General features: G+C 40.0%; 3 protein-coding genes across 3 annotated transcripts; 1 reads left to right on the forward strand and 2 right to left on the reverse strand.

The window, feature by feature from the left end:
* Nucleotides 1-2,809: 2,809 nt before the first annotated feature.
* Nucleotides 2,810-3,654, reverse strand: LOC103976169 (pectinesterase inhibitor 11-like). Its single transcript, XM_009391376.3, has one exon. It carries the CDS (start codon nucleotides 3,609-3,611, stop codon nucleotides 2,967-2,969), a length of 645 nt encoding a protein of 214 aa, XP_009389651.2. The 5' UTR covers nucleotides 3,612-3,654; the 3' UTR covers nucleotides 2,810-2,966.
* Nucleotides 3,655-8,778: 5,124 nt separating this feature from the next.
* LOC135598926 (phosphoglucomutase, cytoplasmic 2-like) lies at nucleotides 8,779-17,187 on the forward strand. The gene is made up of 18 exons (XM_065093424.1): nucleotides 8,779-8,935; nucleotides 10,055-10,136; nucleotides 11,637-11,692; nucleotides 11,872-11,985; nucleotides 12,116-12,178; nucleotides 12,426-12,545; nucleotides 12,634-12,734; nucleotides 13,030-13,089; nucleotides 13,171-13,270; nucleotides 13,382-13,539; nucleotides 13,614-13,709; nucleotides 14,615-14,678; nucleotides 14,751-14,832; nucleotides 14,980-15,155; nucleotides 15,248-15,324; nucleotides 16,213-16,345; nucleotides 16,760-16,876; nucleotides 16,959-17,187. Exons 1-18 carry the CDS (start codon nucleotides 8,855-8,857, stop codon nucleotides 17,028-17,030), a joined length of 1,752 nt encoding a protein of 583 aa, XP_064949496.1. The 5' UTR covers nucleotides 8,779-8,854; the 3' UTR covers nucleotides 17,031-17,187.
* A 525-nt stretch (nucleotides 17,188-17,712) lies between these two features.
* On the reverse strand, nucleotides 17,713-23,934 carry LOC135598929 (NADH dehydrogenase [ubiquinone] iron-sulfur protein 1, mitochondrial-like). The gene is made up of 5 exons (XM_065093436.1): nucleotides 23,415-23,934; nucleotides 23,072-23,318; nucleotides 22,091-22,385; nucleotides 19,797-20,171; nucleotides 17,713-18,880 (listed from the first exon to the last, which is right to left on the reverse strand). The coding sequence occupies exons 1-5, from the start codon at nucleotides 23,815-23,817 to the stop codon at nucleotides 17,981-17,983; spliced, it is 2,220 nt and encodes a 739-aa protein (XP_064949508.1). The 5' UTR covers nucleotides 23,818-23,934; the 3' UTR covers nucleotides 17,713-17,980.
* Nucleotides 23,935-24,237: the final 303 nt, after the last annotated feature.

Raw genomic sequence — 24,237 nt, forward strand, 5'->3', positions numbered from 1 at the left:
CGTTCGGGGACCGATATGTAATTTAAGCATAATTTTCATACGGATATTTGTAATCCTATTTTAAACTTTTTTTAATGTTTCTTGTAAATATCCTCCTCTTCTTCTTCTTTTTTCTCTCTCCTCTTTTTATTCTTTCTCCTCAGAGGCGTCTCTTATTTTCTAATATTCAAGATTACCCTTATTTACTTTTCATTGCCCTGTCACCCCTCCTATGGCCATCGCTCTCATCTTCTCACCAACGACCGTAACACATACAGCCTCACCCTTGGCTTCCCTCCTTCGGAGGACCCCACCTCGTCGTCGCCCATTCTCTGTCGGCAGGCCATCTCACCCCCCCGCCCCCCCACCCCCCCCGCCCCCTCCTCTTTGCTCTCTCCAATCTCCACGCACCCCTTCCTCATCCCCCACCTCACCACCATTGGGCAATGGCTCGGTCTCACGACAAAGCGAAGGCGACAGAAGCCCCTCCCCCACTTCCCCTCAAGATCCCCTTTCTCGCTCCCATCGACGCTCGATCTATCAGTGAGAAGCTCGACTTGCACTTCCTCTCTTTGTTGGTTGCCACCTTGCCTCAACCGTCCTCCCCTTGTTATCTCCTCCGACATCCTCGACGACCAAATACCCCTTGGCTCCAATTCATTCCCCTCCTACTAGGCGAGGGGCCTCACGGCAGTGCGGAAGTGGCCACACGCCTCCATTGAGGGAGGAAGTCTCCGGGGTCTCGAGGGTCGTCACCATGGTTGAACGTAGCAGAGGCCGATGCTGCGGTAGCTGATAGAAATAATAGTAGATAAAAACAAATATTGAAGAAGCTTTATTGTAGAAATGAAATAGCTTAATACATTAACATGTTCCATCTCCTATTTATATAGATTAGGAGAAAGGATTTCCCTCAACAGAATAGAGGATCTTCTATCATTGGGGAAAATCTTATCTTCTATCATTGGGGAAATCTTATCTTCTATCATGCCCCCGCAAGATGGTGCTCCTGACAAGGATACCAATCTTGGATCGATGTAAAGAATGGTTTACAAGCGAGAGGCTTCGTGAGTAAGATAAGTGTAGATCGTTGCTGCTGCTGCGATTGCTGTTATTGTGATGGCACAGGCATTCCCTTCATTCTCCTTAAGTCCGCCGAATGTTGGCAGATCAACGAAGACTACCGCGGTGAGGAAGATGAGGATTGACCACGGAGCCTCTTAGGAATGCAACGGCGCTGGCCAAAGGCAAGAGCGAAGCTTCGCTTTTCTTAACGACGTTAGTCGTGGTTGCGATTACGACGGCTGCGACGATAGAGAAGAAATCTACAGCAATGTTGCAGTGATGCTACTACAGCAAAGGAGGAAACTGCAACAAAGGAGGAAGCTGTAGCAGAAGAGGAAGTTGTAGCAGAAGAGAAAGGAAAATAGCTACAACGAGAAAGAAATGTGGGGCAGTGCTGATGAGCGCAGCACTAGAGATGCCGTTGCGGAAGGGAAGTTGGCGGAGTGGCAATAGGGAAGATTGGCAGCAAGAAGAGAGCTTGCTCTAGGCAAGCGGCTCTAATACCATGATAGAAATAATAGAAGATAAAAACAAATATTGAAGAAGCTTTATTGAAGTAAATAAACTTTAGCTTAATTCATTTACATGTTCCATCTCCTATTTATATAGATTAGGAGAAAGGATTTCCCTCAACAGAATAGAGGATCTTCTATGAAAATCTTATCTTCTATCATTGGGAAAATCTTATCTTCTATCAGTAGCGTCACCGTAAGGGGATTCTCGGAAGGCAGTGAAGGCGACCACGATAACCAGTGAAGCCGGCCATAGGGCGGTGCAGATCAGGTATTCAAGGTTAAACCGGTAAAGATGGCCAGCAATGGGCATTTGCTGGAATAAAGCAAAAAAGAGCACTCGATGGGAAATAATAGAAACTTAGGGTTTTTCTTGGAGAATTTATCCATTTAAAAAAAAAAAAAAAAAAACATACAAATATAACTTAGAATCGATAGTTATGACTTTAACTAGCGAGTTAGGATTTGATTAATAAAATTTTTTTTTTCCTCTTGTTATTAATCTTTCTGAGGATAAAAACAACACGATCAATTTTTTTATTATTATTCAAATTAGTTCCATTTCATATCTGTTCGATCGGGATTAATCTATTTCTTTTACATATCGATTCCATGTATGGTATTAATGTCCTCAATACTCTCTCATTGGAAGCTGCAAATTGCTCATTTGTGGTTCTCAAATAAGTTCCATAGCTCCTCTTTGTTCCATACATGGATGGATACGTGTTGCTATGTGTTGCTCTTTTTCAAGAATCTGTAGGCACGTGTGAATGCGGATCTACTTTGCATAGAATTTGTGGATGACCAGTGATCATTTAATTCGTTGAACGAGTAGAAGATTTGGATCCAATTGAGGTTTGTTTTCGAGTCCGTCTCACAATTGATGTTAGGTAAGACCCTACAAAATAATATAGGAAAATACTCGGTAAAATCTTTATGAGATTTGAGTTAGTAAATGATTCAGATGATTCGATCAAATATCAAATTTATTTATGGTTAATGATATCGTGGGATTATGCGCTGAATCCGATGATCAGATGACGCAAAAGCTGGCTCATGAACGACGGTGCGTTGATAACGTATTGTCGAGGTATTGGTGCTCTTCCACGTGTCGAAGGAGCATTTCTAAGTGCTTCTCAAGACAGCAGTCAATAAACGACGACATGATTGGTGCCTGACTGATTGAAAGAGAGACAACTCAAACTCTTTTTTTGTTTTCTCTCTTTTTCTCTGCAAAAAGATTAAACATATCCTGCAGAAAAGCATATGTAGTATTCATCGGAATCAAATCAACCAAACTCTTCCCTACCGAAGCAGTCGCAAAGACAGAGAGAGAGAGAGAGACGTGGACATGGCACAAACGAGCACGAAGAGGGAACGAAAGAGAGAGAGAGAGAGATCTACGCATGGTCATCGGCTGGCGACGATACCGTTGACGAGGGCGAGAGCGTTGCTCGTGTACTGTTTCACGAGCCACACTCGGCGGCAGACGTCGGCCTTCGCCCGGCTCTCGGGTCCCACCTCCTCGAAGCCATCGACGCACGTGTCCTCGTTCGTGAGCGCGGCGCTCATCCACGTCTGGGCGTTGGACATCCGCCACACCGCCGCCGCGGACCCCGCCGCCTCCGCCTCCAGGCCGCACAGCTCCCCCGCAGTCCGCCGCGCCAGGTCAACCGCGTCGCCCAGTGAGTCCGCGCAGTCACGTAGCGCCCCCGCCTCCGGGCAGGCAGAGGCGGACTTGGCAGTACCGCAGGCGCGTCGGAGAGAGGTGACATGGGCGGAGAGGGAGGCGACGCGGGCGAGCGTGAGGTTGGTGGCGAATCGGGCGAGCTGGATGGGGCTCTGCTGGACGGCGAAGGAGTAGCCGGCGAGCGACCTGTAGCAGAGGCTGGGGTACCGAGTGGCGCCGCACCGCGCCCGGATAAACTCCGTGGAGTTCTCGCCGAAGGAGGCCTGCGGCTGCGACGCTTGGACCAGCGGAATCCTGGCGGCGAGCGCATGCAGGACGGTGAAGGAGAAGAATAAGACAAAGAGAAGACAAATCTTTCGAGCCATCGTCTGAAGAAGTTGAGAGACTGGTTCGTGTCGTCGGGAGGCTTCGGAAGGAGAGCTTATATAGGCATGTTCGCAACGGAAATGACATGGGTCGGTGGGACCCGACGACGGAACCCCGCATGTTAAGACCTTTCTCGAGTGAGGGAGCGGCTCAGCTGTCCGTCCGCAGGCAGGATCCAGCGCTTCTCTGCTCGCAGTCCACGAAGACGGAGAAAGCGGGGGGAAGAGTTCGAGTGCTGCTCGGCCGAGCGCACAACACAGGCGGCCGTCGAAGGAGGGCCGCCCATTCGTTGGTGGAGCAGTAAAATATCGACAGGAGCTGCCACCTTCTCACCCGGACGCCATCAGACACGGAGGGTCAGTATCACCGTGGGGCCTTCTCCTCTTGCGTCCGATAGGAATGCAGCTCGTCCGAGCAGAGACGGCAATTACAGCTGGTCCACGTTGCATCAATCCAATTTGATCGATCGACTTGATCGACACATGCGAGACATCGAGATCAGTGTTTTTGTGAATCAAGCGTGAGATGCTGTACCCTGGCGGTGTGATTTTGGCGTCCATCCGAAGAGAACTAACACGTGTCACTAACCGGAGACCCACTTACCAGCGGGACCCACGGTAGCATCCAACACGATGCGACTTCCCGTGAAGGGAGTAGTAGTGGCAGTGGCCGGTGACGTGCGAGCGGGCACTCGAGTAGGCGTGGGAAAAGCGAGGCAGAAATGGCGGCCGTGGGTCGATGGGGTCCAATAAATGCCTTAAAGTGCGGCGGGTTGGTCGTGTTCCGACCCCACAACACACACTTCGTTAACAACGTACGTGACTTGCTCGCCTAACCTTTTCCAGAAGCTTCAATAAGTCACTGGCGACCGAGAAATGTTCCTCCAAAATAATTAATATGTAAATTTATTTATCCATCTAATAATCATGTAGAAATATAAGTTAAATTATATTTATATATGTATGTAATTTTATCTTAAAATTTGGGGGTTTATTGCCAACGAATCATTTAGTTCTGCACATAGGTTGGGGCCACTAACGAAAAATGTTCAAAGGATCCAACTCAATCTGTCCTTCAAATTGATTGCATTTTTATCACAATCATCGCCTAGATTTGCACCAGAACGGATTTAGTTGACTTTTCTAATAACCATCAAATCAAGGATAAAGTCAGCTTTTCCTCAACCCATTCCCACTTGCCACTAAAAAACTACAAAAATATGTTTTATGTACTTATTCGTTGGATCTCATCCTAATAGTTAATTACATCGTCATCAATGACCGACCATTAATTAATTGGAGGCATCTATCGGCTGGCCCTGCCAAGCCATGCTCATGCTCATGCCCTAATCTAGCTCCTGATGCAATGTCATCGGATCGTCACTTTGATGTGATAAAATGAATCTTATCGTATTAAGAACCGGATTTGTAAGATAAATCTTGAATCAAATATCTCCATATAGAAGCATCGACGATGGGCAGCCTACTCGATGAGATCCTTCAACGAAATTTTCTAAATCGGTTTTGTGGTTCTAAATAAAATTTAATGGTCAAAGAGATGACCTTATTTATAGTATTAATTAAATAATTTATTTACTTGTAAGGGTGAAAACACTTTGGATTTATTTTCTAATATATATTTAGTCTTTAATAAGTAAAATAATTGAAAATCAATACTTTTATAAGAGCTAAGGTTGGGATATATCCTTAATGAATTATATAGTTCTCATATTGATGAAGATAAATGATCACTTATCAAATGGCTAATTAAATATTACTCATATAGTTAGATCTTCTTAACATATTCGTTTTTAAACTTAAAAAATTTATATTTGAATCTTTATAGTTATAAAAGTGAAACATTCTATTTACCATAACATCGTTGGTTTTATCAATGAAAACATAAAAATAATAGATAAAAAATAATTTTAATGTTTCGGTTGGTGGTGATGAAAGGCGTCGATAGTGACGAATGGCAGCACCGTTGAGGGCCGCGGATAGCTATTGTGTATGAGGATAATGGTGACGAGAGATATGAGTTGCTCTGTATCTATGTCGGTGTCGATGCAGTTCCGAGCAGTATTATTTTGCTTGTCGACGACGATGCAAATGTCGAACAGTACTTTCACTACTCGACAACTATGTTGACACCGATGCAAATGTAGAGTGACTCTCATCTTTCGATATCACTCTCCTTATCTATATCATTCACCTACAGCTCTCAATAGTATCATCATTCATCATCATCAACTGAAACATTAATATTATTTTTTTATCGATTATTTTCATGTTTTCATTGGTAAAATCGATGATGTTATGATAAATAGACCTATATATTTTACTTTTATAACTATAAGAATTTTAATAATTTTTTTAAAATCTAACGATCATAATGTTATTGAGGTCTAATTATATGAGATAATTATCGGATAACATCCATTGAGAAATCATATCTTTTAGCTTATTTAAAAAGGATAAAATCATGTGGGCTCACCAAAAATAAATAATTTTTGCTAAAGATAAATTATGACTTATAAAATAGTAATACATTCTATTGCGTAAAATCATATATAGTATACTCAAAACGGATAATTTCTCACGTGTTATCGTGCTTGCATTGTATTTATGCATACAAACTGTCACGACCCGGGTCTGATGAGCTAACTGGCCAATAACTCCATTTTGGTCCTCAACGGCGGACCAAAATGCTTAAGCGGGAGGTAACGTAGTACACTCATCAGGCCCTTATAAGCTAATCACACACATTCCCCACTTCCGATGTGGGACTAATGGGATATTACACTATCCCCAACCCAATTAGCTTGACGTCCTCGTCAAGGCCTGACATATCCCAGATCGAACCCTAGCATAGTGCATGTGAGGTTTAACTCAGTGGTGGCTCCACGCCGTGACGAGTTCTCTGACTCCATCCACGGGTAGCCCTTTCCTACTGCAGCCCTCTCACCCTGCCCTTCTCTGACTCCATCCACGGGTAGCCCTTTCCTACTGCAGCCCTCTCACCCTGCCCTAATGCTAGGTCGGCTCTGATACCACCAAATGTCACGACCCAGGTCTGATGAGCTAACTGGCCAATAACTCCATTTTGGTCCTCAACGGCGGACCAAAATGCTTAAGCGGGAGGTAACGTAGTACACTCATCAGGCCCTTATAAGCTAATCACACACATTCCCCACTTCCGATGTGGGACTAATGGGATATTACACTGGCATCAGTGTAATATCCCATTAGTCCCACATCGGAAGTGGGGAATGTGTGTGATTAGCTTATAAGGGCCTGATGAGTGTACTACGTTACCTCCCGCTTAAGCATTTTGGTCCGCCGTTGAGGACCAAAATGGAGTTATTGGCCAGTTAGCTCATCAGACCCGGGTCGTGACATTTGGTATCAGAGCCGACCTAGCATTAGGGCAGGGTGAGAGGGCTGCAGTAGGAAAGGGCTACCCGTGGATGGAGTCAGAGAACTCGTCACGGCGTGGAGCCACCACTGAGTTAAACCTCACATGCACTATGCTAGGGTTCGATCTGGGATATGTCAGGCCTTGACGAGGACGTCAAGCTAATTGGGTTGGAGATAGTGTAATATCCCATTAGTCCCACATCGGAAGTGGGGAATGTGTGTGATTAGCTTATAAGGGCCTGATGAGTATACTACGTTACCTCCCGCGTGACACAAACGATCTATTATCAAATTGCAACACTTATGGTTTTCTAATTTTGCAAGAAACTTCTATTGCCAAATTGTAGAACTTTTTTTTCTCTATGCTAAATAATCTCATTAATTGTTAATTTATATTTTTAAAAATAATTATATCATTAAGATGTCATTGAGTACATCAATAGAATCATAATTTGAAAGAGGGGTGCAATTAATTGTAGCTTTGGCAGCAAGCTCATGTGAGATGGAGTTGGTTTTTCTTGGGACAAAGTCCCCACGTATAATGTTTACAGAAGAAGTCATGATAAGGATGAGGAGGTTTGAAGAACTTGCAGTTGCGTGAGGCTTAGGCAGTCTGATCCGATGATGATGCTTCTCAAGCTAAGATGGTTTGGTTTTTCTGATGCATCCCAGACGATCTAACATTCTGCGTGAAACGGATCCGATGCATGATGGATGTCACATTCTACATCAACAATGACTCCAATCGAAGAACGAATGAAACAGTCCGTTCCAGAGTTATTAGTGGAAAAGAAACCATCATAATCAATAATAATTTTGTTATGTACCTTTATATTGTCGCCTGAAATATGGCTTGATCCTATTCCAAAAATATAAATGGGCTAAGAGCGGGAATGGCTCCGAGATAGGGCTAAGTTACGCTCGATCTATGCCGGGGTCCTACGTAGATCGATATTCGAGGATTTTCGATTTGACCCCTTCAATGACTAAGTTAGCAAGTGAAAAATGTGTTAGAAGTTGATCTCCTATCTCAAGATAGGGGATCACTATTTATATTTGTGGGGATGACTTGAGAGTATGATAATTGATAATGGTTGTTGGTACCTCATACGACATGATCATGTGGGTGATTGACCTGTATATCTCTTGTCGTGTGAGTCGATCTGTACAGATTCCTATGGTGCGACGTCGATTTGTATAGTCTCGTGCGGTGTAGAGCTGACCATAGGGACATCGCTCGCGGCTCAAGTCATGTGGGTAATCACCACATTTGTTCACTAACAAATCTAAAGCGCTATTTATTTTTTCCCCATGTTCTAATCAATGCTATGCAAGTGATTAAAACAAATCATTGAAGATAGATCATTATGCATGAATGCAATCAATTAATTTGGTTCAAGCAAACACATATATGTGAGTTTTGCAAGCAAAACATAACATTTAGACTATGGTTACAATTATTGTTTTTATTAGAGCTTTGTATAAAGTAAATATTTCTAAGTATTTTTACATCTTGCATTATTAATTTTTTTTATCAATATAAGATTATATATATCAGTATATGCTAAATTTAAATTTAATGGCATATGTGCTAAAATGTAATTTTGAGAAAAGAAAGAGGCGAGCCCAGTTCAGCTGCCGCTTGGGCCGTGTGGGTCCACTCGAACCAACCGCCTCGAGAACCGCGCCGCGGCACGCGAAACGACGTCGCCACGATCCCCGGTTATGCTATCCCACCTTTTATATGTTCGAATCTCTTCCATTTCTCGCCACGACACTCTTCTCTCTCCCTCTTCCCCATCTCCTCCGCCGATTGCCTCTTACCAATGGTGATGTTCACGGTGACGCGAAAGGAAACCGTCCCCTTCGATGGTCAGAAGCCCGGGACCTCGGGCCTCAGGAAGAAGGTGCGCGCCATTGATTTCCTTCTTCTTCCTCGTCCTCCACTTTGAATCTGGGTTATACTCTTGGTATTCCTACAGATTTTTGGGGATCTTGTTTTCTTGTTGTGCGTAGGCGACTGGTTTCCGTTTGGATGACGATGGATTCCACATCGATCTGCCTGTTCTTGGATTTTTCCTATTATTTCTTTTATTGCGTTCTTCTTTATGTTGCTAAATGACGAACTTTTATTATACTGTATGCAAGATTGCTTGAGATCCGACCTGAGTTAGTTTCGCTTGTATTTGGTATTCGGTCTAGTACTAGCTGCCCAAGTTAGATCGGACAATTTTATTGGTGGCTCTGGCTATAAATTCTAGTGACAGATAGCAAAACAAAGAAGAATTTGTACGACAAACGATGACCGGAGTTTCGTTCCTGTTTATGCAGTTACAGAAAATGTGTGCTTTTTATATGAGGATGCACTTTACACTAGCAATTGTAGTGATCATATTATATGAGTAATTATCGGATCTGATTAAATTAGACAGAATATGGGTAGCCATGATACTAATTCTTTTAGAAACTTGTTTCTCCCCGCTTGCCATTTGTTTGTTGTGAATCTTAATTCCAAAGGGTAATGGTGGTCGGCTCATCTGAACGATATTGATATGTACAATCTTGAGCACTGAGTTGTTTCGCTGTTTGATTAAGATGTTTTTTTTCCCTTTGATATGGTGAATCAATCTTTCCTATAAAGTCAAGAAAAATTAGCAGCAAATTCTCTATTACAAGATAAGACAACATAAAACTTGTTTATTATTTACAGAGCTGGATTCTAGGTTTCTTTTTGTGTTTCATTTGAGTCCATCAAAATGCAGCTGTCCAAATATGATTCATCTTTTGCTTGTAAGTTGGCTCTTTGATACTACTGCTTTAGCATAATCGTAGGAATACAAGTAAACCGCTTCATTTAATGGTATATATTTTTCATGGAATAGAGTAACTGTGAGGTGGATTTTTGCTTTGACATTGACCCCTTTCTTACTACTTGTGGTGGAGTTTCATGTAAGAGGAGTCTTCAACCTTCACATATTGTCTTTTATCCTTCAGTTTAACCTAAATTAAGTGAGATTTGCTTTCAGGTGTCAGTTTTTAAGCAGCCTAATTATTTGCACAACTTTGTTCAATCAACATTCAATGCCCTCCCTGCTGACAAAGTGAAGGGTGAGTTTAATTTTCTCCTCCATAAATGCATTATGTTGTTGATGCAGTGATTCAGTCAGATGTTTGATATTTTTGCTAGGTTTGTTATATGAGTATAGACTAGTGTAACTATTTGATGGTCAAGAGATTGTTGTACATCACAGAGGTGCCTTTCTTCATTTTTACATGACCAGGCCATGACTCATTCAGATACATTAGAGATTCGTGATACTTTATTTCAATATAATCAGTAGAATTGATTAATTCTACTTTCGTTTGTTGTGCTGATGGTCTTAACTCTTAACCGACTTCCTTGGAAGACTATTTGACACACTGTGTCAAAGGGTGGATGCAACTGACACTTATTTGATTTTGCATAATTTATAGCAGGACACAAATGAAACACTGGGAGATGGAGGAAGTGGAAGGAGAGGAGTTAGTATAGGGAGAGAAGGAGGAAGAGGAAGAGGAAGAGGAAGGAGGAGGATAAGTAAGAGGAAGATAATTAACTAATTATTTTATTCTTTTATGGGTCAGAGTGGACTGCCCAAAACGGTGGCAGTTCGCGTACCAAACCGCTACGTATTGCCCGTTTCGTTTCAGCCCGGGTGAGAAAGATAACCTTGGTGGGAACTACTCTGTAGTTAGGCCGTAGACTTATTTAAAATATCAGAGGATCTCTTTAGCTGAGACCAACCAACTTCTGGTCTTGCTGAAAACAAATGGATTTTGAAGAGGGATTGCCAAAGAGCTTGAGTTTGTTAAACCAAGATTAGCTAGAGGGACAAGTGCAGAAGGTGAGTCTCTTTTAATTATTTGCTTACATGATTTTCTGTTCGTATCTACTTAGGCTAAGGAATTGAGAACAGAAAACTAAAATAAGAAGTTGAAGCTGGGCACATAGAAAACCAATTTTAAACTTCCACAAGCAGATGTATGAAATTTTAAAGCGGAAGCTCTCTATTGGCCACTTGGTGTATTATCTGAGGCCTCATCAAGGTGACTATTTGGCTGCCAATGGAATAAAGACTTAAAGAGGATAAGGAAAACAGCTATCTGTTATATTTTCTCTTATATGTCATTTAAGCGGGCTTTGAATAAGCCAGAAGAACAATAAGATTGTGGCAGAAAATAGGACTCAGCAGGACCAAATGCAGAAAATAAAACAAAACCATTCTAAGATACTGAAGCAGTGCTCCATCCTTTTTACTGAAAAAGAGAAGTTAAGTTGATATCTAATAGAACCATTGTAACAAAGCTGTTAAGTTGCACATGTTGATTACATATTGCATAACAGATTAATTGTAGAGTTATTTCTACTTAACACATACAGAAGCCAAGAAGTTGTTCATGCATTTGTAGTAAAATGCTTCATAGACAGGGACACAGACGTGAAACATTGCACATCCAAATCTGGCCCCTAGAAATATTCAAATATTGTTTATTATCTATGTCTTCTAAAGGACTACATTATTCTTTTTATTGCTTTTGTCAAATTTTAGCATTATCTTCTTGGTTCAGGGGCTACTGTTGTTGTTTCTGGGGATGGTCGCTATTTCTCAAAGGATGCCGTTCAGGTACTATTTTACTTCATTTTGCATTTACTTGTAAATCGCATCATTCTTTATGACATTACACTAATAATGGTCTTAATATTATGGATAAGATATGTGAGTGAACCATTTTCATTTGGCATATATTTTGGTAATTACCATCTCTTTGGTTCTTTTCTTACCTTTTCTTTTTGACCCAGCAGATTATTATTAAGATGGCTGCTGCTAATGGCGTAAGACGAGTTTGGGTCGGCCAAGACAGTCTCCTTTCAACACCAGCAGTTTCCGCTGTCATTCGAGAAAGAATTGGTGCGGATGTGAGTTTCTCTAGCATCTATTGACTAAGTTTATTTTTGTATAATGGTGGCTTTGGACCTAGGTTTGTTTGTGCCTCCTAAAGTAGCATTTCAAGATTATCCTGGTCTCTTATTGTATCCATAATAACAGGGATCAAAGGCAACTGGAGCTTTTATCTTGACAGCAAGTCACAATCCAGGAGGTCCACATGAGGTCTAGTCTCATTTTACAAGTTAATCTAAATTCTGGAAGAGCTTCTTTTAACAAGTCAATCTACATTCTGATCAGAAGGAATTTTTGCTTTGCTAACTAAGAAGGTTAAATGCACAATGCAATTCTGTCATCTCGATAATCTTTGGCTTGTTTAACTTTCAAGACTTGATTGATAAGATAACATTTTATTACTTGTTTTGCTTTAGTTTTTAAACCATTGGATTTACCAATGAATCTACTTTGCCAGGATTTTGGAATAAAGTATAACATGGAAAATGGTGGGCCTGCTCCTGAGGTTATCACTGATAAGATCTATGCCAATACTAGAATACTAAAGGAGTACTTCATTGCAGAAGATCTTCCTGATGTATGTTCAACATCTAAAAGTAGGTTTGTTTGCATAATTTATTTCAAGATTGCAGAAAATCTGATATCCAATAACTTCTGCATTGCAGGTTGATATTTCTGTTATAGGTCTAAGCAGCTTTTCTGGACCCGAGGGACCATTTGATGTGGATGTCTTTGATTCAACCACTGACTATGTGAAACTTATGAAGTAATGGAGTTTTCTTCGGAGCGATTACCATAGTTTTATGTTTCTGTATATTTCTGTGTATCTGAAATTAATTAATTGGTGCTGCTTTGACATGTAAACAACATTAAGTGAGTGGAGTAATTGAAGACTATAACGATTTAGAATGTCATGATATTGAAGTGAACGTAGTCATTAATTTCTATCGCATAAAGTTACTGAAATTCATATTGTGGATAGACATTCTTTGAATAAAATATTAATAATTTGTTTTTTCACATTATTAAATCTTGTTTCCTTTTTGTTTTGGTGACTCCAGGTCAATTTTTGATTTTGAATCCATCCAGAAGCTACTTTCATGCCCTAAGTTCACATTCTGGTATCCACTGGGCCTTGCTAGTATCTGCAAGTTCTTGCTCTTGCAACGGTTATCTAAGTTTAATTTTTCACTATTCTTCAGCTATGATGCACTTCATGGTGTTGCTGGAATATATGCAAAGCGTATTTTTGTTGAGGAACTTCGTGCTAATCAATCTTCGCTTTTAAATTGCACGCCTAAGGTTTCTCTTTACTTAGCTTGACACATTTCTTATGTCTTTTCTCAAGTTGAAGATCATTGTTAAGACTTGAGAGCATATTCTTATTATGAAACATTGATCATCTTAAAACAGGAAGACTTTGGAGGTGGCCATCCAGATCCTAATCTCACCTATGCAAAAGAGTTGGTTGCAAGAATGGGATTGGGTAAATCAAGCTCTCAAAATGAACCACCTGAGTTTGGTGCTGCTGCTGATGGTGATGCAGATCGCAACATGATCCTTGGTAAAAGGTATTTTTTTAATTACAATATATATGATGTTGAAAGCTATTATGACGATGACATCTTTTCTTTTCTTTTTTTAGGTTTTTTGTAACTCCATCAGATTCTGTTGCCATAATTGCTGCCAATGCTGTTGAAGCCATACCATATTTTGCCTCTGGTTTGAAAGGGGTTGCCAGGTATCTAAGAATTTTTAGAACTCTATGTTATAGTTATTCTATTTGGCATGCTTGAAGAATGGATTTCATGAGATGCACAGAAACTATAGCATGAGTTAAGCAGAATTGTGGCTTATCCTCTGAAATATTCTTTTCATCATTATGTGACTGCATCACATAAAATATGTGCAGCTACATAGGTGGTACATGCATATTTGTCATATGTGGCTGCATACATCTATTTAGTCACTTTGCACTCTGCATGTTCAAATTATTTCTTCGAATAAGTTTTTTGCATCATGTAGTGTACATTTACTTATTTTCTAAGATTTGTTTCTTTGTTACACATACTTTTGATTGTTTTACTCTACTTCTATATTTACCTACATGTACCACATATGTGCAGTGAGTGTAAGTACCTTAACCGACCGTATATCATGGTCACTATTTAGAACATTGAATATACTTGATCTTGTTTTGCCAAGACTAGGGATAATTGTGGATCAATGACATGGTAAATTTCTTTCTTCTATCTTATGAGGGGACTAGGCTTCCTGTATCTAGGTTTTCGTTGGCGAACTTATGATGGAGGTGTTCATTTTTGGTTTTGGCTTTCATATGGGCTATCTTAGAAAACTTTGATATCATCTGTCAGGTCCTTTAATGGTTTGCAAACCTTGGGAGTGAGAGACAAAATTAAAGCCACAAGTCCTATACTCAAAACAATAAATGACAACAATTACGCAAAATGCATCCTCCATAAACCGTTTGCTTATTGTTTTTGCTGCTTGGTACATATTATTCCTTTGTAATGCATATTAAGCAATACAATTACTTGATGATATCTATGAGGAAACTCTTACAATCATCAGTTTCCCTCTTGTATGTATACCTTTTATTAATCATTCTGCTGATCTTACCTTCAGGAGTATGCCAACATCAGCTGCCCTTGATGTTGTAGCAAAGAAGTTGAATCTTAAATTTTTTGAGGTGTGTGTAATATGGAGCTTCAAGCTTTGAATATGCATTTGACGGCTTAAAACAACAATTGGCACATCACAGGTACCTACAGGTTGGAAATTTTTTGGGAACTTGATGGATGCAGGACTTTGTTCAATTTGTGGCGAAGAAAGCTTTGGCACAGGTAAGTTAAATGATTTTTGTTCCCTCCACACATTTGCATTTTCTTGTTGTAAATTATTTTAGGGGCTGCAATTTTTCCCTCACTAAACAGGATTATGCATTTTTATAATTCAGAGTACTCTATGTAAATATGTTGCCTTCCTTGCAGGCTCAGATCATATTCGTGAAAAGGATGGAATTTGGGCAGTTCTAGCTTGGCTTTCTATTCTTGCTTTCAAGAACAAGGATAATCTCAAGGGGCAAAAGCTGGTGACGGTTGAAGATATAGTTCTTGGACATTGGGCCACGTATGGTCGACACTACTATACTCGCTATGACTATGAGGTAAGTGTCGGTGTATGTTTCTACCATTCTTTGACATAACTGCTGCCTATAAGAGTACTGTCTTTAACCTGTTCATACTGTTTTTGTTAAAGAATGTTGATGCTGGGGCGGCTAAGGAACTCATGGCACATTTGGTTAATCTTCAATCATCCCTTCCTAACCTTAACAAGTATGCTGTGATCCTTGTGACAATAAAATTTTATTTACACTCTTTGTTGTATCATTATTATCTTTTGTTGCATGTTTTTTTTCCCCTTTCATATGCTTTTGTTTATAGCATTTATTGTTTTTATCATGTTATTTCCAGTTATTATTCTCTCAATGCACTTTGTGACATTTCATTGTGGCTCTAAAGATCTTGATATAAATCCTGATAATTTGCTTGATTTTTCTTGCAATTAGTTTTAGGCTTCTAATATAACTGCATATTTTACTTCACGAAGTTTCTTTTTCTTACAAAGTTCAGTTAGAATGAATGAACCTATTTTTCTTTCCAGAGTCCTGCTTGGCCTGGCATCACTGTACACAAGTACAACTGAAGATTCTCATTTTTATTTTGATGTAGATCGAGTTGTAATTTGTTGCTACTGAATTTTGTGTTTCGAGATATAAATGCACTTTTTCACTGTATCTTGCATATCAAATTTAAAATGTTAAGATGAAACAGATGCCGAGGACTCATGATGTGGCTGCGGCACTTCTGAGCTATGAACATGTTAAGATTGGTTTACATAGGATAAAGTCTGGTCTATCTTGTTCAAGCATCCACGAGCTAACTGAAAAATGATATGTAAGTGAAGAAAAGTGACCAAAACCATGATGCTCTCCCGATTTTGTTCAAATTTACTTGGCTGCTATGATTTAATCTTATTAGTTGCCCTTTTCCTGATAAGTTATAGAATATGCACAATTTAGGAGGAGGCAAATTTCTGCATGCATACCAGTGTCAAATTTACTTGGCTGCTAAAGAACATTCCTGTTCTTTAGGCCGGTCATCTTTAACACGCAAAATAGGACATGGTTTTAAGAAAAAGTTAACAATGTTTGATTTATTCAGGTTAGTCAAGGAGATGAGATCAGATGTCTCAGAAGTTGCACAAGCAGACGAATTTGAATACAAGGATCCTGTAGATGGCTCTGTCTCTAAGCATCAAGGCATCCGATACCTCTTTGTGGATGGATCACGACTAGTAAGCTAAACCCCTTTTTATATTTCATCTAAGTTAGTTGATAATATACGGTAACTTTACATGCTAACTTGAAGCCTAAAGATGATATCTGTTAACTGATACTATTGTACATTCAATAATGAAGCAGTATTATACAATGCTAAATTGAAACTTTAAAGACATTTTTTGTTTTCTATTACAAAATTACAATAACCATTATAAAACTTTATATTCTGATTAATGATATGCTTAAAAGTTAAAAGTGCTCCTCCGCCCATTCTTCTTTTCTCTCACTCTCTCTCTAATATATATATACATATACAGACACACACATATACATATATATATATATATACATATATATATATATACATACATATTCTTCAAGGTGTGAATTGAATTATTTCTCATTAGCATCTGCAACATGAATCTCAGGTTTTCCGGCTATCTGGAACTGGTTCTGAAGGTGCTACCATCCGGGTCTACATCGAGCAGTACGAGAACGACTCGTCAAAGACTGGGAGGGATTCACAAGAAGCCCTTGCTCCACTGGCAAGAAGTTTTTGCCTTTATGCCGTTTTACTACTCAGTAAGATACTCTTATAAGGCCATGACACGATGCTTTCTGCTGCAGGTTGACGTTGCGATAAAACTATCAAAGATGAAAGAATTCACTGGCCGATCTGCTCCTACTGTTATAACATGAAACAAAATTGATCAATAGCAACACCAAGAACTTGAAGGTGGAGATCCATCTTCCTTTTTCTTTCATCAATTATAATTTTGTACTTGGCTCTACAAAGCATGAGACATTACATGTTTTTGAAATAAATTATGTATTAATACAGGTCCATTAAACTCCAGTGCTGGTCATTGAAATCCATCTTATATGCTGATGTGTTGCTGATTTTTCTTGCAAAAGCATTGAGACCCTTTGATCTATACTTGTTAGGCCGGCATTAATACTTTTTAACAAAAGAATGAATTCAAATAAATATTCAATAAAAATACACAGCCTGCAGTGGTCAATAGACTCAATGGAGAACTATATACAAATTACGATCAGTAGATCTATATCCTGGGAAATCATATTTATGTGCATATTACTAAAACGAGCGTTCAATATTACTAAAACCCATCAAGAGTCACTAAAAAAAGTTAGGCATTCATTATAGCAATCCATATCGATGCATGGAGTGTGTTGAACTGCAATCCATATCAATGCATGGAGTGTGTTGAACCGATAAATCTTGTTCCCTACCGGACGCTATTAGATTAAGCCGAAAAAGGATCACCTCTATAAACAGAGTGATCGTCGTCCAGTCGCAGATGATTTGTAACAAGATTCACCTACCATAAAATCTTTATTTGTTTGACCACTGTCAATCTATTGCCAAGGCAGGAAAACATTGCCGCTATCTTAAGCATTTTATTAATAAATATCTTTCAACAGTAGGCAATATTTTTTGGTGCCATCTACAAGTTCGCAAACTTGTTTCTCTTGCGAAAGGAAAACATGGTAATAGTTTCCCTGCCATTTATGAATACAAAAGTAGCTTGGCAGTCACAGGTGCAAATTCTAGCATTCAGATAATCTCTGAATTCCAGAGACTAAAAAGAACGTCGACCTGTACTATCAACTCCTGGTGAAAAGCTTCACTTTTTCAGCAGCATCGAACTGCATTGAGCCATTATCTTTGAAGCCCGAGTAATAGAATCCGTCATGTAGAAGTTATCCACTACAGCTTCGAACGGTGCATGGCTCATCTGATGTTGAACACTTGGTTTCATCTCCAATGATACCGTGGATGGCTCTCTCTCATCCACGTGCAGTAGATTTGGAGCCACCATCCCTATCCGGGCTCTGACAGCTTCGAGGTTATCATAAGGGAGGCGAACCCCAGCAACCTCAGATAGGGCTCTAATGATCTTCCAATCATCTCTTGCATCGCCAACAGTGGGAACAGCAGGAACAGTCCATTGAGAACATCCCTCGGTGTTCTCATATGTGCCTTCTTTCTCACTGAATGCAGCAGAAGGTAAAATAACATTAGCCCTGTAAACACCCTTATCTCCATGATGACCTTGGTAAACCACAAATGCATCATCTGGAAGCTTATCTAAATTCACATCATCGGCACCCATCAGGTAAAGAAACTTGGCCGATTGGATGCTCTCGATTGGACTGGATACAAGGCCAAGGTCAAGGGCAGCAGCTTGAGCAGCATGGAGGAGTAAGATGTTTAGGCCATTCCAATCAGGTCTAACAACTTTAGCAGACTTTGCTATGGTTTCAACTGCAGAAAAAATGGCATCTTTGTCTTTCCTTTCGAAGATTCCAGCACCAACCATGATAACAGGATTCTTTGCAGTTAGCAGGGTCGAGCAGAAAGGGTGGCGGCCCTCAGCAATCTCAAGGAGGGTTTCAGGGCCTGTGCCAATATGCTGGTGGTCATAGTTGAAGTCAGATGGAGAACCAATGCAGGCTACTTTTGCTTGAGTTGCCCTCACCGTCTTTCGGATTCTTGCATTTACCATAGGGGCTTCTACTCTTGGCTGCCATTTTTGGATCAACGAGAGATCATTAGACTGGCAACCTTGACAATTACTAGAAGATTCTTAATTTCATAAGCATTGTATTTCTGACTATATGTTTTACAAAAATATATTATCATCCTCTAAATCACCCAGGTCTTCGTTTATTAAATTACAGGTTTTGTCCATTGAAGATCTAAATTGTCTTCTATGGAACTTATTAAGGTTGAAACTATTTGCTGACCCAATATTTGATAACAGAAAGCTTGCATGATTATTGTTAATACCAAGTTTGCCATTAAGAAACAACTAGATGTAATGAAAAACAATATAGAAGCTCATAAAGATCCTAATGCACACTTGCTTAGTTTCACGTATTAAAAAACCACACAAATTCTGGATACTAGTAGACTTTGAATAACAATGGTCTAGAAAACAGATACAAAGTATAAACAAATACAAAATAAAAAAAAAAGAACCGGACATTAGTAAAACCCTTCAACAGGCAACAGGCAACACAAATATACAAACTTCAACTGCATTAGCCAAAACATTTAAGTCTTTTCTCCATGGGCCAGTAACCTTATTAGACAAATTTAAACAATGTGTATCTAAAATTAAGTTGCAATAGGTATGACCATTAAGTGTCTAGCAACATGTGTTGTCACATCATAGTATCTTAAATATGTTTCTACTATTAATTATGCAGTTAAGATGCTAGTCCAACGCCTCAATGCTCTCTAACTCTTTAAGTTCAATTAAAAAACAGATCCAGAGAATGAAAATTTTACAATAAAATGAGCCAGACAGAAATAGTTGCTGTGTGTAAAGGCAAAAACTGCTACTCTGAAACAGATAAAGCAATGGTTAATATGACCACTAATCAGGAACATTCAAGTATACGATTTGTTTACTTGGGGATCAAACGAAAACATACCTGTGTACCAACCAACAGAAAAGCATCAGCCTTCTCAAGACCAGCAATTGTTGTGTTCAGAAGATAACTAGGACGTAAATCTGCATTAGGACTGATGCCATTACCTTCACATGATACATTATTTGATCCCATTTTGTTCAAGAAATCTTTCAGTGCCATCAAAGATTCTGCATCAGAAAGTCGACCAGCAACTCCAACAATTTCCTCAGGTTTCACTTGATGTGCAACCTCAGCAACCACAGCAAGGGCATCTCGCCAAGTCACTGCCTTAAATCGTCCATCTGAACCACGAATCATAGGATCATTCAATCTTTGCCTTTTTAGCCCATCATAACAAAAACGTGTTTTGTCTGATATCCACTCCTCGTTAATATCCTACAAAATCAGAACTGTGTGCTTAGCAAGTCAACCCCACAGGTAATTTAACAAAGTAAATCCAATGGCTCGTGACATGGGAAAAGCTGATCAAGCAATTTTAAGTGAGACACTATTACAATTACATGTTTAATCAAGATATAAGCATGACTTTTACAAGCGGGATTCTCCTTAAGTGAGAGCTTCACTGATCAATGATGTTCTCTCTGTGTATGATGTAACTGGAGGAGATTCACTTCAAAATATCACAGGGGCCTGAGAGACCTACCCATACTTTGGCTGACTAAATTCAGTAAATTAAACCTGAATGAACCCTTGGACTGAATTAGTTTAGCTTAATCTAATCTAACCTCAGCCAAAGCCTAAATGCATCATAGCTTTAGAATATGATTCTGATCTTTGAGATCTATTATATGTCATTCAAGTATTTGAGTTTAAGACTGCATAATCCAAGCACATTTTCGACAATGAGCAGTAGAAACTTTCATTAAGTACTGGGGTCTAAGCCAAGTACTCAATCCTAAGATAAACCCTAACAAACTTAATCACATGCTGAATGAGTGATGCACACAATTTACATTTACTTATGGTTGTCTGCCTAATTGGTAGGTCTAATTGTAGCATCTACTTAATTTTCTTCTTTAGCCAAATTACTCTTGCAAGTTTGCAGAATCTTCATGGGGTGGAAAGAATTCCAATCTGATCCAGACTAGTTATACTAACACAAAGAGGACTCAGAACATATCATACTTGATTCTCTCAGGTTCTTTAGTGAAATACATAAAAGTATCACACAAGTTCAAGATTGATAGAAAACCCAACCTACGTGGCACCTGGCTGTCCACAGAGGCATAGACAACTAGAGCAAAGTCATTGCATCAGAATTACAGTATCAAATAAATCAAAGAGAGAAGTAAATCTGAATGGAGGAAAAAAAAGGAACTTCTAGGTCCTTCAGGCATATTGTTCAATATGACTCAAGAAGGGTTCCTTAAGATACATCTATGTTCTAATTTGGAGTATAGACTAGACTAGGGGCTCAGTTATGAGGATAAATGGCTCATAGCCATGGACCTGACAATCACGAGAAATGCACCAACATCCAAAAGAAATTCTACAGGAACGAGCCTCTGAGGCTACTAAGAAAAGTGAATGGTCTTTAGTAACAACATAAAAACCATGAAAACCAGGTCTAGAGATGGAGGATACTGATGAATTGTATTCATATTGAAACCACACCCTTGTGTATCCACTTTTTCGTCTAACACTCAAGTAATAATAGCAGGATGTGATAGAATTACATTTTGGTTGTTTATTGATGTAATGAAACACATTTCATTAGTAAATGTAAAGTAATGAAAGAGTGACAGGAAAAAAAAATTAGGCATACCACAAAAGAATATCTAGATCACTACACTATAGTTATGCCTTTCCAATAAAACTGTTCACCCTATGATGCAGAAATAGTTCTGTGGTTATTAGCTGAAATTCGCATTCACTTAATGTTTCCAGAAAAAACAACATTTGACATGACTTGTTTTATAAAAATACTAAAAATACATGACTCCTCTAAAGTCTAAACAAGAAAGTCAAGGTGGGAGTTTCAGGGAACTGCCATTGGCCGACATCATTGAGGGCAAACAGTAATTCCAGAGACATGCTGAGCAAAGGTATTATAGTAAAGCAAACATTGGGGATAGACCCATAAATTTATATTTCCTGATGCTAATGTCTTTAGAAACACAATCAAGAAAGAAATGGATTTCGTGCATTTCCAGAGTGCCAAAAATAATTATTAGATCAAATGAAATATAAAGAAAACGAGGATAAATATAGGAATAACATAACTGGTGCTTGATAAAGTATACAGAGCAAAAAAAAAATCTATGTAAATGTTGACAAGAGAATCATCAGAGGACCTCATTCAGACGAGGAATGATTCGCATGACTTCTGGACCTCTGCTGTCAATTCTTATATTTGATCCAACTGCATCAGTAACATCAATAGTCTCTGTTCCCTTTAACTCCCAGTTTCTAGCTTTAAAAGCAAATGGTTTAGAAGTCAGAGCACCAACAGGACAGATATCTATCACATTGCCAGAGAGTTCACTAGTCATAAGTTTTTCTACATAAGTCCCTATTTCCTCCCCACTACCACGACCTAACATTCCCAGGTCCTGAACACCAGCAACCTCAGTAGCAAATCTGACACACCTGTGAAATATAGCAGAATTTGTTACAATCTATCATGTTTCGTGTAAAGAAGTAAATATAAAAGCAAATTACTGCTTTAGCACAATATTTATGTCAAGGTGATGAAAACATTCTGTTAGACTGTGAAGCCAAGGTCAAATTTAACAGAAAGTACATATGTAGTGAGATAAAGGCTCTTGCCACAAAACTCATTAAGGATAGAATTTACTAAAGAAACTAGTACAATGTGCTAGTCGATAGCAATCCATAGAATTTTTTACTCAACCATCATAATTTCATTAACCAGCACTTGTGTTGCCATATTGATCTTTTCCCTCCAAGGAGCTTTCTGGGAGGTGATGTGATTAGGTAATCCATAAATTAATGTGTACTCTATTATTGTTCCTGATCAAGTCTTGCACAATCCAAAAACCAATGTCCAGGTCTAGTGTACAGATGATAATGTCTTCTTGATGCAAATTCTCCGCAGGTATCGTAGATAGGCTTCTGTGTGTCACTGCATACTTTATGATTTGGTATTAAACTGCTCGTTTCAAATCAGATGTTTCAAATTATAACTACAATTAGCGAGACATTAATTTTCTAATAATTTTGGGCAATCTAATGTTCATTGCTTCCGCATGGTTCTACCAATCTCAGTTACAAGACACCTCAAGCTACAAAATTGCAACAAGAAAAGTCGTCACCTGGTGCATTGGATGCATCGAGTCATCACCGTCTTCACAAGGGGCCCCAGATTCTTATCAACCACCGACCTCTTCATCTCCGTGAACCGTCCGCGATCCGCTCCAAAGGCCATAGACTGGTCCTGAAGATCACATTCACCTCCCTGATCGCAGATCGGGCAGTCCAGTGGATGGTTCATCAAGAGGAACTCCATCACCCCTTCTCTGGCCTTCTTCGCCACCGGCGTGTCCGTCTTGATCTTCATCCCTACGAACCACAAAGAAAACATCAAAATATAAGTTCAATTCGGTAGGAATGAGGACCCGAACGATGGAAAGAAGGGATCTTTGCATCCAAATGGACCTGGGAGGGCGGGCATGGCGCAGGAGGCGACGGGCTTGGGGGATTTCTCGACCTCGACGAGGCACATGCGGCAATTTCCGGCTATGGAAAGGCGGCTGTGGTAGCAGAACCGGGGGATGTCGACGCCGGCGACCTCGCAGGCCTGGAGGACGGTCATGCCCTTGGGAATCTTGACGGGATATCCATCGACGAAGACCTCAATGGCATCCTCGGGTTTGGCGAGGTGAAACCTGGCGCCGCCTACAGGGGTTCGCGGGGGCGGGTCGGCGGGTTCGGCGGCGAGGCCTGCGGACTCGGGCCTCTGGAGTGCGGTGGAGGAAGAGACCCATCGGAGGGAGGCGGAGGCGGATAGGTGGGATCGGAGCAAGGGTTTGGAGCGGTGGAGAGCGCGGAGGAAGCCCATCTCTCTCTCTCTCTCTCTCTCTCTCTCTCTCTCGATCTGTTCCGTCGTCAACCTGCTTCGATCTCTGTAGTGTGACGGCAAGGGCGGGTGCTACGGAGACGCGAGAGGGCGTGAGGTGATCGAACGACACAGGATCGGATTCTCCGCGGTGAGGTTAATGAACGAATGCGTGGCTGTAACGCGAGTTGATGGCTCCTCTGTAGTGAACGTAAGTGGCGGTGACCCTATGGATTGACCCCTATTGGATTCGTGCCCAAATGTTGGGTCAGTGACCGAGCCAGGTTGGGTCCCAAATTGGTCCATTGTGGTCTGTCATGAGACACGCCATGAAAGCTTGATTCGGATCTAATTGGAATAATTCAATTTGAAATTTACCTATAAAGAATTGACCAATTTCAATAAAAAAAATAAATGTATTAA

This window comes from Musa acuminata, chromosome BXJ1-2 (genome assembly GCF_036884655.1).
Source record: "Musa acuminata AAA Group cultivar baxijiao chromosome BXJ1-2, Cavendish_Baxijiao_AAA, whole genome shotgun sequence".
Classification (NCBI taxonomy): domain Eukaryota; kingdom Viridiplantae; phylum Streptophyta; class Magnoliopsida; order Zingiberales; family Musaceae; genus Musa; species Musa acuminata.